The 13,599-nt window shown below is 33.1% G+C and overlaps 1 protein-coding gene across 1 annotated transcript; it reads left to right on the top strand.

Annotated features, from left to right (window-relative positions):
• Nucleotides 1-1,430: 1,430 nt before the first annotated feature.
• HELRODRAFT_80944 (hypothetical protein) lies at nucleotides 1,431-9,708 on the top strand (the record flags this gene model as incomplete). Its single annotated transcript, XM_009020534.1, has 8 exons — nucleotides 1,431-1,556; nucleotides 2,847-2,935; nucleotides 3,246-3,338; nucleotides 3,543-3,724; nucleotides 7,152-7,218; nucleotides 7,789-7,855; nucleotides 7,999-8,097; nucleotides 9,448-9,708. 8 exons carry the CDS (start codon nucleotides 1,431-1,433, stop codon nucleotides 9,706-9,708), a joined length of 984 nt encoding a protein of 327 aa, XP_009018782.1.
• Between the last annotated feature and the right edge of the window lie 3,891 nt (nucleotides 9,709-13,599).

A 13,599-nucleotide genomic window follows, 5' to 3' on the forward strand; every position in this document is an offset into this window, starting at 1 on the left:
ATTTACATTATTTATTTTTTGTCGCAACTTCATATTTCCAACTTATTTTTAACCTTTTAAAAACCAATGAACATTGGACGATATTCCCCAAAAGATATATTCAATTGCTAGTTTTTTTAATTCATAATGCATTTCTTTGCGTTGAAATTTACACATCCATCAACATCAAGCTACATTCATGTATATTGGTTAAGAGAGTGAACATATGCAAATATATCACTGTTGTATTTGAAAATGTTCAAGCGGTTACACTTTATGTCTGATGATATTTGTTGTACGCTGAAGTTGGCTGTCATTATTCTAAAAAGGAAGACACACACTACACAGCACATAGGTGCGGGAACATATCAGCATATGAATTCGTCAAATCCTAAGAGGCTATACATTCAAAATTTTCTAAAAACTTCTTAAACGCAATAATACTCATTCGTTCCTATCCATTTTAAAAAGATCCAATATACGTGATGAACAGCATGTCGTACTCTACATACACGCGCTCATGTGAGCTGGAAACATTTAAATCCATATTTTTCACTCCATTAACATTTAATAAATTATTATCATTCAAGTTTCTAAATGCTTTTTGAAAAACTTCTATAAATGAAATTCCTTAAAAATAAAGTTAAAAGAGATGCTACATGATGGAGAGACTGGAAAGAGCATCATAAAAAATGGAGTGGTGTGTGGGAGAGATGATGTACACCCTTGCAAACAAGTTTAATTTATTATTAATAAACTGGGACTTTGTCGAAACCTATTTATAGCTAACAGCCGACACATCAAGTATCTACTAATATAAACGACTCGTCATTTTAACAATATACATTATATAATTTTTCACCTCTGAATTAAACTGTTGTTGAATAAAAAAAAGAATTAATTAAGCTTTAGTTGAATAAATTTTAAATTTTACTGAATTGTAAGAATTATTTAGCAACAAATATCTGACTATTTTTTCAAATTCCCTCTCAATGTTTCAACATAGTTCCAACTTTTTTGTGTTGAAATCATCTTGCGAACTTGTATGCAATTATAAATTGAGTTAAGTGCCTGCCTTCATTCTTCAAATCAGTAAACTTTACATTGAAATTTAAAATCATGGCATAATATAGAATGAAAAATAAACGCATTGAAGAATCTTGAAAGTGGTGTATCAGGTTACAAGATATCTTAAAGATTATATACGAACAACTGTTCGTCTCATGCTGTAAACGTTCAGTCCTTGCGGCGCTGATGTTCCATGCTAATTTTATGTAATAATCATACAAGGTAATGTAATAAGCATATTAATGCGTAAATTAATGTGCGTTCTTCAAAAACGAAACTACAAGATAGAGAATCCGAAAAAATATATCCACGGGATGATGATGATTATAATGGTGGTGATGATGATGAAGATAATGGTGGTGATGATGATTATGATGGTGACGATGATTGTATTCAGTGAGTGGTCAAACGAAGGATGTCACGTGATGTCCCACAACAAGACCCACGTGACCTGCTCCTGTGAACATCTCACCAGCTTTGCCGTGCTCATGTCTTACTCCGCTCACGAAGTTGGTTGGGCTGCTGCTGATGATGATGAAGATGGTGGTGGTGGTAGTGATGATAATTAGAATTATAATAATGGCAGAATGATGATGATGGTGATATAGATTAGAATGATAATGATGGCAAATGATGATGATGATAATATTAATGTTGATGAGAATGATGATGGTGGTGATATTAATAATTATGATAATGGTTATGATCAGACTCAGAAAGAAGGGGGAGGGTCAGGAGGGTAATTCGGCATGGGTTTCCAAACTTAAGGAGCTTCTAAAATAATATTCTTATTAAAAATGTAAAAAATTGTTTGAATTGAAGAAGTTCTTCAACATAAATAGCCTAAAAAAAGTGTTTAATCATTACAATTCTTAAAAGTGACTAATTATGAATTTGATGCTTTCGATCGAGCTCGGTTGAGATCCACAAAGCATGGTGACCGTATTTGTCCACATTAAAGAACAGCTCATTTTTGACCAAAAATGTTTTCAGTTGCGTCCGCCAAAATCTGGAACTTATTGCCAAATACACTTGTTTTATTACTACAAGCCTCTATTAGTTTCGGATTAGACTACAGTCTTTTTCATGTTATGTCTAGTCTAAAAGTTATGTCTAAACTTTAGACCATACAGAACAAGTCCGCTAAAATAATAGTTCAAAAATTTGATCACGGTTGCTCGTGAGACAGGGAATCAAGTTCAAGTTGGAAGTTTTAAATGCTTAAATGGTCTCGCTCCTAAATGCAATAGTAGATAGTTATTTCAAAGTACCAAGATTTTTGTTTTATGAATAAGTATTTAATGTCTGCCGATTTAGATGCGATGAATGTTCGAATCCGTAATCTAAGATAAAAACGGCTTAAGTATTTTTAAATAGCAAAGATGATGATTAGTAATCTATCACAACATGCTTTAAATTGTTCCAGCTAATTATTTCACAGGCTACCAATTAACTGTAACGTAATTTTCTGTTTGTTGAAGAAATAATTCAAGATAACAATTACTTGAAATAGTCTGCCACAAACGCATGTACCCATTTTGTTGTTGTGATATATTTAATTGGGTTTGCGATGTTAAGTGGTTTAAGACTTGCGTTGCAGTAACTGGGTTGAAATGCGAGGAGCTCTCCGCCTGTTGAGTTAATTGCAAAGTTCTTCATATTTTTGCACTACAATCCTGTAGGTTACAACGAACTTGAAGAAATTGTTTAATGGTAACTATTTAATAATATGGTTATGAAATGAATGATGATGATCACTGATACAATGATGTTGAAACAAGCAGGGGATAAATTACAAGACGAAGGAGTTGGACTTCATAACCTACTTCGGCTGCTGTTTGAGTCTCGTCTCAATGTTGCTTGCATTCGTCACGTTCACCTGCTTCAAGTAACAACTGTCTTGTTTTGTGTCTTCATGTTGTTTTCAATTGAGTTCGATGTTGTGAGAAGAAGAAATCTTACGTGTTTTCCTATTCTTATTTCCAACTTAAATTTTGTTTCAACTAACAACTCCTTCTAATTAGAAAATATTTCTGTTGAGGTTTGAAATTTGACAAGGCTGAAAAAGTTGATAAAAATAACTTATCGACCAGCGTTAATAACAGAACAAAAAACTATTAAAAAAAAACTTTTAAGAACATAATAAGATGAGCACACTGACCGGAAGAACTAACATTTCAACGCACTATAACCAACAGGAACTTGCGATGCGATCGAAACAGCATCCACAAAAACTTAGTCGCCAACCTTTTCGTAGCTGAGTTGATCTTCTGTCTCGGAATCAATCAACAGTGCATGCCTGTGAGTTGCTCCTTTATGTGGTTTTATAACCTGTTCGTACATATGTGTTTTAATGCGTGATTATTTTTTTGTACGTGATGTCGATATATGTGGTCGTTGCTGTATATATTGTAATTGTACATAGTTGTGTAGCAGACAAAGAAACATACAGACAGACAGACAGACAGCCACACAAATACACAACACACACACAGACTGACAAACAAGCCAACCACACACCAGACACTCTGCAGCGTGATATCCATCTTGCTTCACTACTTCTTCCTGACCTCATTCTGCTGGATGTGCATGGAAGGCGTCCACCTCTACATTCTCCTTGTCGTCGTCTTCAATGGTGCAACATCTCACCTCAAGTACTACTGTGCTCTCTCGTACGGTTCGTTGGTGGTCCGCTGAGTTGGCTGGCTGGTTGATTTTGTGGGTGGTTGTTTGATTTTGTGGTTGGTTGATATGTTTATCAGTTTGTTGATTATTCGATTGTTTTACTGATTGGTTGAATAATTAAATAGATAGTTTTTTTTATAATTGGTTTATTAGATACTTAGTTTTTATAATCTTCTTCTTTTAAAACGGCATGGTATCTCCCACTTTGGAGCTATTGTGCTCCAAGTGTCTTGCTCTTTTTAGGTTTTGTCATAATATGGCAAGTGTTTTAGGTATTATTAAGTTGCATACTTTTGCTTAAACATTGGGGCATGTTTGATGAAGATGGGTTTTGGTTTGCATCTATTTGTTTTGCCAATGTATAAGTAGGTAGTTATTTATGAATGGTACAAGGTCGGTGTGAGATATGGGGATCTTGACTATTTGTTCATCATGGTCTTCTAATGCCAGTTAATCTTTTACGACTTCATTGCTTTTTATTTCGATACGGCTGGCATTTTTTCTTAGCTATGGGGTGAATTTTTTTTCTGATAATTTTTATTAGTTTGTTTAATAAAAATTTGGTTAGATGTTTGGTTAATTAATTAATTGGTTGGTTGATTGGATGGTTGGTTAGTTGGCCGGTTGTATAATTGATTAGAATGTTGAATGATTGAATGAATGGTTCAATGGTGCATTATCAAGTTATAAATATATACAATAATATAATGGCTTATAATTGGCTCAAACTAAGAAATCATATAATGATGGTTAATAATGATGATATTAGCTGCAAACATTTATTAAGAGTTTAATTAATTTTTAGAAAAACGACCTAATATAATTTTTGCATGTGTGTGCAATGAAGATTGATAGATCAATTGAGAGACAGATGACATGTTGATTGAATTATTAAAACTAACAAAAAATTGTTCTACTTAAAAACTAATTGAAATAAAATTTTATTGAATAAATAACAAAAAATTCATCAGGCGATCAATGACAAATTGATGCGAAAGAGTATTGGAACAAGGTTACCAGTTAATAAAACTCGTTTGGATATTGAAATTAAAACAAATGTATTTTAAAAGTTTAAAAGCAACGACTTTGCGTTCATTTACCTAGAAAATTTCATCGAAAATGTGACAAACAGTATATAATATTGTGTTATATTTGGGATTCGTTGCACGCCTGTTTCAGTTATAAGGTTCAACTGTTAGGGTTGTACTGCTGTGGGTGATATGCGGTAGTTTGGTGGGGTTTCTCGATGGATAGCAGAAATGAGAGGGGAGTCGTTTTGCTTATATGAAGAAGGACACTGTATACCTGCTGATTCTGAGTGACTTGCACTGGTTGAAGGAAAACACTTTTTAAAACCTGTGCATCAGTTCTCAAGTGCACCAGTTTTAAAATTCTCAAACAATGGAATACCGCAAATTATGGTGTACGTTGATGAAACTCACGACTAAATGATGTAAGCACATTCTTATTTGTCTAGTGACAAATTGCAGGATTGCCTCACGAGATTTTAAGTTTGTGTCTCAGTATTATGAAATGATTCTACATCTAATCTTTCTCTGTCTGTTTCTTTGGTGAAGTTAGAAAAATATTTCAAGACGTGTCTGTTTTAATTTAAGCCAGACATAACTCAGCTTGTAAGAATCATCTTTTTAAAAGTAGGTGCTCACGCATACTTATGTTCATTTGGCTGGCCACCTCACAGACACACACACACGCACACAGACACACACACGCAAACAGCACGTAACGTGGTACGACGCTGCTACCCAAACGTCTCAAACCTCACACCTCCAATCTCACACCTGAACTAATTTATAAATCAAAATTTTGAGTACAACACTTGAAACCTTTGAACAAATCATTAAAATATATATGACCTTTTTTATTTTTTTTTCAGAAATTGAGCTTGAAAGTAACTTGTGTGTTGAATTTTGTCAATAAAGATTGAAATATTATACTTTGCATACTTTGATTTATTATTAACACTTTTTAAAATCCGGTACAAATTGTCGAGGCACACGCTGCTCTGAAAAAGCTTATCTACAAAAACATTCTGCAAGTGTGAACTCTGCACGATAAGATAAGCATGTCTGCATTGAAATATTTTCATAATTGTTATAAATGACGATAGATAAGCAGGCAGATGCCACAGGAATTTGAAACAACATCAATAGGACTAGGACCCTGCAACAACAATACAACAACAACACAACAACAAAAACAACAACTAACTAACTAACAATAACCTCCACATTGTCACGGTTCTGACGATGGTTACAATAATTTCAATAATGACAACAATTTTAATAATTTCCATTGCCTATCATAAATTCACACAACAAACGAAAAAAAATTTTTGGGGATACGAAAATTGTGAACCGTTGCGATAGGATAACATGATGAATGACTGATGCAATTAAGTAATTATGTTCGAGAGTATAAAACTGAGACTGTTTGTTTGTGTGGTTCTGCCGGATGGTTGTTTGTGTGGGTGGTTCTTCCAGATAGATCTGATTAAATTTCTAAATAAATGAATAAAAGTGATGGTAGTTATGACGATAATGAGGAAAAGTGATAGCAGTGAGTACGACACAACTACGATAACAAACCTGCAATAAATGATAATATGACATAAATAGAGAGCATTTGAAACTGTTTTATTATTATTATTATTCCAGTTTTCACAGCTTTTTTTTTAAAAGCTGGTCATTGACGAATCCGGGGTACAACTAGATCCCAAAGAGGATCCAAGGATTTTCTTATTATGCTCGCTGTTCCTAATAATGTTATTTTTTTTAACTTTGTTCAGAGCTGGTTTTTCCGGAAATTTTTTTAATGTTTTTTCAAGATTTTTAGAGGCTACTCCTGGAGCAACTTTTGCTTTCAAGTTCCACATTCTTTGTATCTCGATTTGAAGGTTTTTGTACTTGGATATATTTTGGTCTTTTTCTGCAAAAATGTTATCATATTATTATTATTATTGTTATTAGCTCGTTATCCTAATTTTATTGTGTCAAAACATTGAATGCATAATGCGGATTTTTACTCATGTGCGTCGATCGAACATGGGAGAGGGGTGGTCGTACATTTCAAAAACATTTTATTATTAATTATTGTAGACATTTCTTTTTATCATTTGATTTTTCTTTTTTTTGAAGGGGAAAAAATAAAATATGTTTCTATTATTATTATTATTACTTTTAAGAAAACGAGAGTTGAAGGCATTCAGAATAACATTTGAGAAATTAAAATATCGCTTATCTCGACTTCTGCAGCTTTTACAACCAATTTGAAAGTCATAACAACACAATTAGACAAATTCTTTTATCGTCATAATCGCTAGTTTTAATTTTTTGGCGTGAAAGTTTCAATCTGACATCATCATCATCATCATTATCATCATCATCATCACAACACAGCTGTACCAGCCATCATTGTCATCATCAGCATGTCCGTCAACATCGAAGGATATGGGACTGAAGATCAGTATGTTGAGTTGTTGCAGATGCTGTTATTGATGTAGTTGTTGCTGATGTTTTGCTAATGTTGTTGTTGTTGATGTTGTTGTTGATGTTGGTGGTGTTGTTGTTGATGTTGCTGATGTTGTTGTTGTTGATGATGATGTTGTTGTTGTTGATGTTGTTTGTTGTTGTTGATGATCAAATTTTTGTCATTTAAACAATGTCTAATAATTTTTTAGTAACTCTCTTCAATATCGACATGAGGTTCTTCATAAGATGTCTTATAAAAATTACAAACACAATATCAGCACTCACAAGCATGAGAATATTATCGTGAATCAACACATCTTACACATTGCGCGTGATGAGTGGGGTCTTTTCGCATTTGAACCCAGTCACTTCAACGCCGTGCGCGCATCTTTATGTTACCCCATCATCTCGCCTCCAAACTATTAACGGTGCTCCGGCTGTCCCGTCATCACTCACACCGTTCTTATGACAATGCTCATCCTTCTCAGTGTTCACCTCATCTTCCTCCTCATCTTCCTCCTCCTCACCATCATTTTCACCATTCTCCATACCACCACCACCACAGCTGCTGGCTGTCCACGGAGCATGGCTTTTCCTGGGCTTTCCTGGCACCTGTCATCTTCATCCTAACGGTTGGTGCTTTCATTCGATTTGTATGCAGCAAGTGCCTTGATGAATGCTCTATCTGATAATGAAATGAACTTAATTATTTTGTTTCATTAGTAAATAAAAATAATAACAACATAAGTTTAGTTAAACGTTCTTAAAATATCAGATCAACTCGGTGGTCCTGTCCGTGACGATAGGGACCATGTGCAGGCTGAAACTCAACACTCCACAGGCCTCAACCGACAACAACGTGCTCACAAATTTTGTGTCAGTTTCATTCTTCGTCTTACTTTCGTCTACAAACATCTGTGTTTATTCATGCATTTTAGGGTTGTTGTGTGAATGTTCAACTTGGGCTAATTCAATCATTTCGTTTATTTTAGATAAATTTTCACGTTGAAATCCATTTAAGAATTCAAAAGCAGTTTGCATCTGAAATATTCAAAGAACTTCTTTCACTCAGCCAAATTAGTAATGGAAGCAAACATTAAGTACCAAGAAAACAAAACTCAAAGTGAGACGTGTTCGAGCAAGCATCTTTATTCTAAGTTCTCCATCACAAGCTTTTGTTTTAAAAAATTTTTAATTGGAATTATTCCTTCATTAAATTTAAAAATGTTCAGACATTTGCTGTCTCCAAAACTATTTTCCCACATAGGATCTGAATGATGTGTTGAATTATTGCAACCTGACATTAAAAAATTGCAGAGTTTTTCAATCTCATAGTAATTCATATCACATTATCAGTGAATACGGAATGTTGAAAAGTAAAAAAAAATTGAAAATAAATATTTGATCAAAACATTGCGTGATTATCTGGTTCAAATGGGAAGAAGAACTCGTCGGTTATGTACACTGTTTGTTTCATCTGCTCGTTTATCAAATTAATTCTCAATGTTACTTCTAAATTATTCAACGCGAGGAATGCAAATGAGTTATGTAAATTTCAGAATATTTTTTCTGTTTAATTTTTACCCTGGTGTGATGGTCTAATGGTTAAGGTCGCCTGGGGCTGTTTCTCAGTAACCGGGTTTGAATATGATAAAAAGATCCCCGCCTATCACATGCTTCGTGTATCATGCGTCGTTTAGCACGTATTCATATACGATGTTTGTGCGATTTGCTGAATCCTCTGAACTTTGGAAGAGTGTAATTGACCTTTAACCTATTTTAACCCTCTGTTAAGGTTTTATTCGAATTGGTGCATGGATGAACAATTTGTGACGTTTATTATAACTTATTGTTAGCAAAATTTCTGAACTTTCCATCATTTGTTTTTCAACATATTGTACACATACCTAAAAATCAATTTTTTTTCAAATTTCAAAAACACAGCTGCCCAAAATTCTATTTCTACAATAAAACATATATAAAATACATTTTTTGTAGGAATTGTATTATTCATCTGCTTTTGTAGATATATTCAAATATTCAAATAATGTTAAAGTAATAAGGGATTTTGAATTTATTGTTTCGTTCGGATAGACATGAAAACACTTTTAGTGTCTTTGAAAATAAAATCTTGAGAACTAAGATATTTTTTAGACACATTTGAAATAAGTTGTTAAATTAATTTTGTACCATTTCCTTCACCATAATTAGCTCTTGGATCAAGTCGGCCCTGGTGCTCATGGTGATCCTGGGGTCAACCTGGTTGTTGGGCGTCTTCAACATCAACCAATCCTCAATCACCATGGTCTACATCTTCACCATCCTCAACACCTTGCAGGGCTTCCTCATCTTCCTCTTCCACTGCCTACTCAACAAGAAGGTTGGTTGGTTGTGCTGTCGGTGGCAGGTTGTTTCTTCACACCACACCTTTGAAGGGTCATTCAAGCAAATTTTCTTTTTTATTTCTTTTCTTCAACTTATTTGATTCCTTCGTCTTGTTGAATTTCATTAAAATTGATAACATATTTCTCCCTTAAAATGAGAACCAAAAACATTACTGCCCATATTTTGACACGAAATTTAAATCATTTGAGTTTCCACTTAATATATCGGTCCAGGCATTTGTTATTTGAATCAAAATATTTTATTCCTACTACGATTTATTAATTTAAAAATGTAAATCACTCAGGTGCAATCGGAATATCGGCAGTGTTGGTACAATATTTGTTCGAGTGAACATTGGAGCAAAGTTGTTCGCTGCAAGTTCAGTTCACGTAGCAGCAAAGTTAAGTTCAGCAAAACAAACAAATCCTCTCTTGCTCCTCCAGGCTTCCGTTGAGTCCACCTGGTTTCATGTTGATACTTTTGAATGTCTTGAGTCTGCCATTTAGGAATGTTGCATTGGTTCTATATAAACGTACAGTCATCATTCGATCATAAATGTCTGACCGTGATTTTATTCCATAACTAAACATGTTATTTCTGCCTAATCATTCACATTATATTTTATTATTTTTGTTTTGTTGTGCCGTCTGTTCCAATTTAATTTCTATTTACATTATAAACTCTTGCTTACCAAAACTTTCAGTTCATTGTTTTGTCGGTAATTTGCATGTTTATAACGGAATCACCCATCATTATTATATTCCTATTGGTTAACTGAAACGTGTATCTCAAGTTTTATATGTGCCTGGTTTTGTGTGGGTCAAATATTTTCATGACGATATCATGTGCATGTGAATTGTCATCATTTTACAATTTGAAATCTTAACCAAATTAAATTTTATTCCTAGAAAAATTTGTTGAAATAAAAAAATGAACAAATTGAATAAAAATAACAAATTGAGTTTGAAATATAATAAATGCTTCGTTATTGAATTGAATGAAAATTAACTTCCATCAACACCTCACCTGGACTATATGATTCATCTATGATATATCAGACTTTATAATGGTAAACTTCTTGATGTTACTGATATCCTAACAATTTTCGCACACAACGGCTTCAATCCCTCATCAACAAACTGACCTGTCTGCAACATCCGCCATCATTCCAGCCTAACACATGACTGATTTTTAGCACGTTTAACTCATGCCTATCAAGAAAATAGAATCAAACACTGATCATGTTATTCGCCTTATATGACCACCCACCATGACACAAACTCATAACTTGAAATAACGCAAATACAAATATGTCCTCACCATTGCAAAATAAAGTATCCATCTCTAGACATCGTCAGTCCATCACCAAGCCAATCCCGAGTTACTCAATGCTAATCTAATCTCCTCATTGAAACATTTAACGTTATTTTATTCATCGATCTGGTTTTTCCTTTATTTTTTCATTTCTCAACAATAATTTCTTTAAACCAAAAACATGGCCAACGCATTAAAATCAGCATAGCAATTTAAAAATAATCATTCGAAATAATTATTTCATATTAGCTGATTAAAATTTGATAATCATTAGTTCCATACTTAAAAAGGCATTTGTAATACAGCGTATACTCTTGAAAAAACACATTTGTAAAACAAGATATACTTTAGAAACTTTTGTAAATCAAATAAAAATGGATTTTTGATGTTGTACAAATCATTAGGCTAGTCTAAATTGGATTAATTAGGCTTCTGCTTGGCCTTCTTGGACGATTCGAGGTTCTGGCATTGGAGCGAGTTCAGAAGAGAGTCACTAAAATGATAAAAGACTATCAACATTTGGGATGCGTTCTTTTATCATTGATAGAAGGCATTGATAGGCTGAAGTTTCGGAAAGCACCATCGGGATCAGGAGATGAAGAAGCCGTTAGGCTTGAAAACAAAAACAGCAACATGCTGAACAACATGAACGCTTCTCACGGCTCACCCCAGATTGGTTTCCCACGGCAGCTGCAGGTCAAGAGGTCACATCAGTCGAGTTGAAGAATATCAGAAAAAACTTTTTTCAAATAGAATTGTAAAGATGTGGGACAATTTACCAGTCAAAGTGATCGAAGCCGAAGGTGTGACTCATTTTAAGACAAGATTGGACGTTTTTATTAAAGATTTTGACTCTGTGTATGATCCAACGATTGCTGCTTTATTTAATAGTTATCGCTGATCTTTTTTGAATGTATATTTATTGTTTTGCGTGTCAATTTTATAGATGTTTTATTTAATATTTTTACATATGTGATATGATATTTGGATATGAACATATTGGCTCATGAGTCCATGAATTTCGTGTTATATTACGTTACGTTACGTTATGTTATATATTTATTTTTTACTTTTTTTATATTCTTTTTTATTTTTTTTATTTATATGATTATTTTAAGGAGCGAGTGAAGTAAGTTGCTGGAGTTTATTTTGAAATCTTGTTAATTAGAACTGAACAAAAATGTTTGTAAATAAAATTCTATTATTATCAACTAGTTGTTTTTCATGATTTCATAATTAATTCAAATTTACCAACACTGCAAAATAGCACAAAATTTGTAATCGTATAAAACATGTAAATTTAGGTAGCTTTTATCCATTATAACAATCCAGTTTTAACGTTGTTAGACTAAATTTTTTATTATTTGTTCAGTTGTATTTATAAAACATTGAAAATCAAATGAAACTAATTTATATAAATGAGCACTGAAAATATATATATGATTATTACAATCATTTAATAGTTAGACACATACATGTACACACAAACACACGCACATAGAAATATATACATGCACACATATACATATATATATGTGTGTATGTTAATGTGTTAAAGTATATATAGTATTTACAAAGTCAATTAAAAATCTATGTAGACTATATATAGTACAGTACAATATTTACTCACAAATTTATACAACTGCTAAAATATAAATGAAAATAAATAGATTGAGATAATTAAATGGTATTATATATTAAGTATGCACACACAGGCACACACACACACACAGACAAAACCTATCCGTTATTTGAAAACATCGATATACTGGTTTAAAATTGACCACACTAGCCAACTTGTCGCCGACGTTTCGCTAGATCATGGAGCAACTTAACAAGGTCGTAACGTTCCTCGTATTAAATTACAAGAATTTATTTTCATACACAAGAAGAAATCTTTTGAAATAAAAAATTTTTCTGGCCTTATCATCAGTCAAATATAATAGTCTGTACAAAATTCGTTTTTCATAGGCAGTTTTTGAACAATAATCAACGTGGAATTGTTTTTAACGTAACGTAACATAAGTTAACAAGGTTTAAGGTGGTTCAGCAGACTAGGGTCTGTCTGAGAGTCCCTGCCAACTAAGTTTCTTATTATCCCAGCTCTTCGAGTTTGATCTTGAAACTGTTGGTCGATTGCACGGAAACCTAAGCTCATCATAAGTTTTTTCCACTCTGCTGCTGAAAAATCTTTGCTTGATTGGGCTTTCTGTCTTTCTGAAGACTTTGTATCTATGACCTCGTAATCCTCTTCTGCTTTATTTTTATTCTTCAGTTTCTTCTTTTCAGGTAACCAACTTTACCTCCTTTGCATCTTTTTTTTTCTAGAGTGGTTAATCTACATTCTCTCAATCTATTTCTGTATAGAAGTTTTCCAAGTCCTTTGATCTTCTTTGATGCTTTCCGCTGTACCTTTTTAAAAAATGTTTTTGTACTTCTGCAGATGTGGACTCCAAGGCTAAGCGCAAAATTCCAGATGATGGCGAACTAAGGTTTTATTCAAATTTGTAATGATATATATATATATATATATATATATATATATATATATATATATATGTAATATATTGGTATGCAACTTAGTCATAAAGATGAATGAAGAACTTTGTTGTTTGATCGGTAAACATTCAAACTCCAACGCATGAGACATGCATGTTTATGATCATACATACCTTCC

Source organism: Helobdella robusta (genome assembly GCF_000326865.2).
Source record: "Helobdella robusta unplaced genomic scaffold HELROscaffold_28, whole genome shotgun sequence".
Taxonomy (NCBI): domain Eukaryota; kingdom Metazoa; phylum Annelida; class Clitellata; order Rhynchobdellida; family Glossiphoniidae; genus Helobdella; species Helobdella robusta.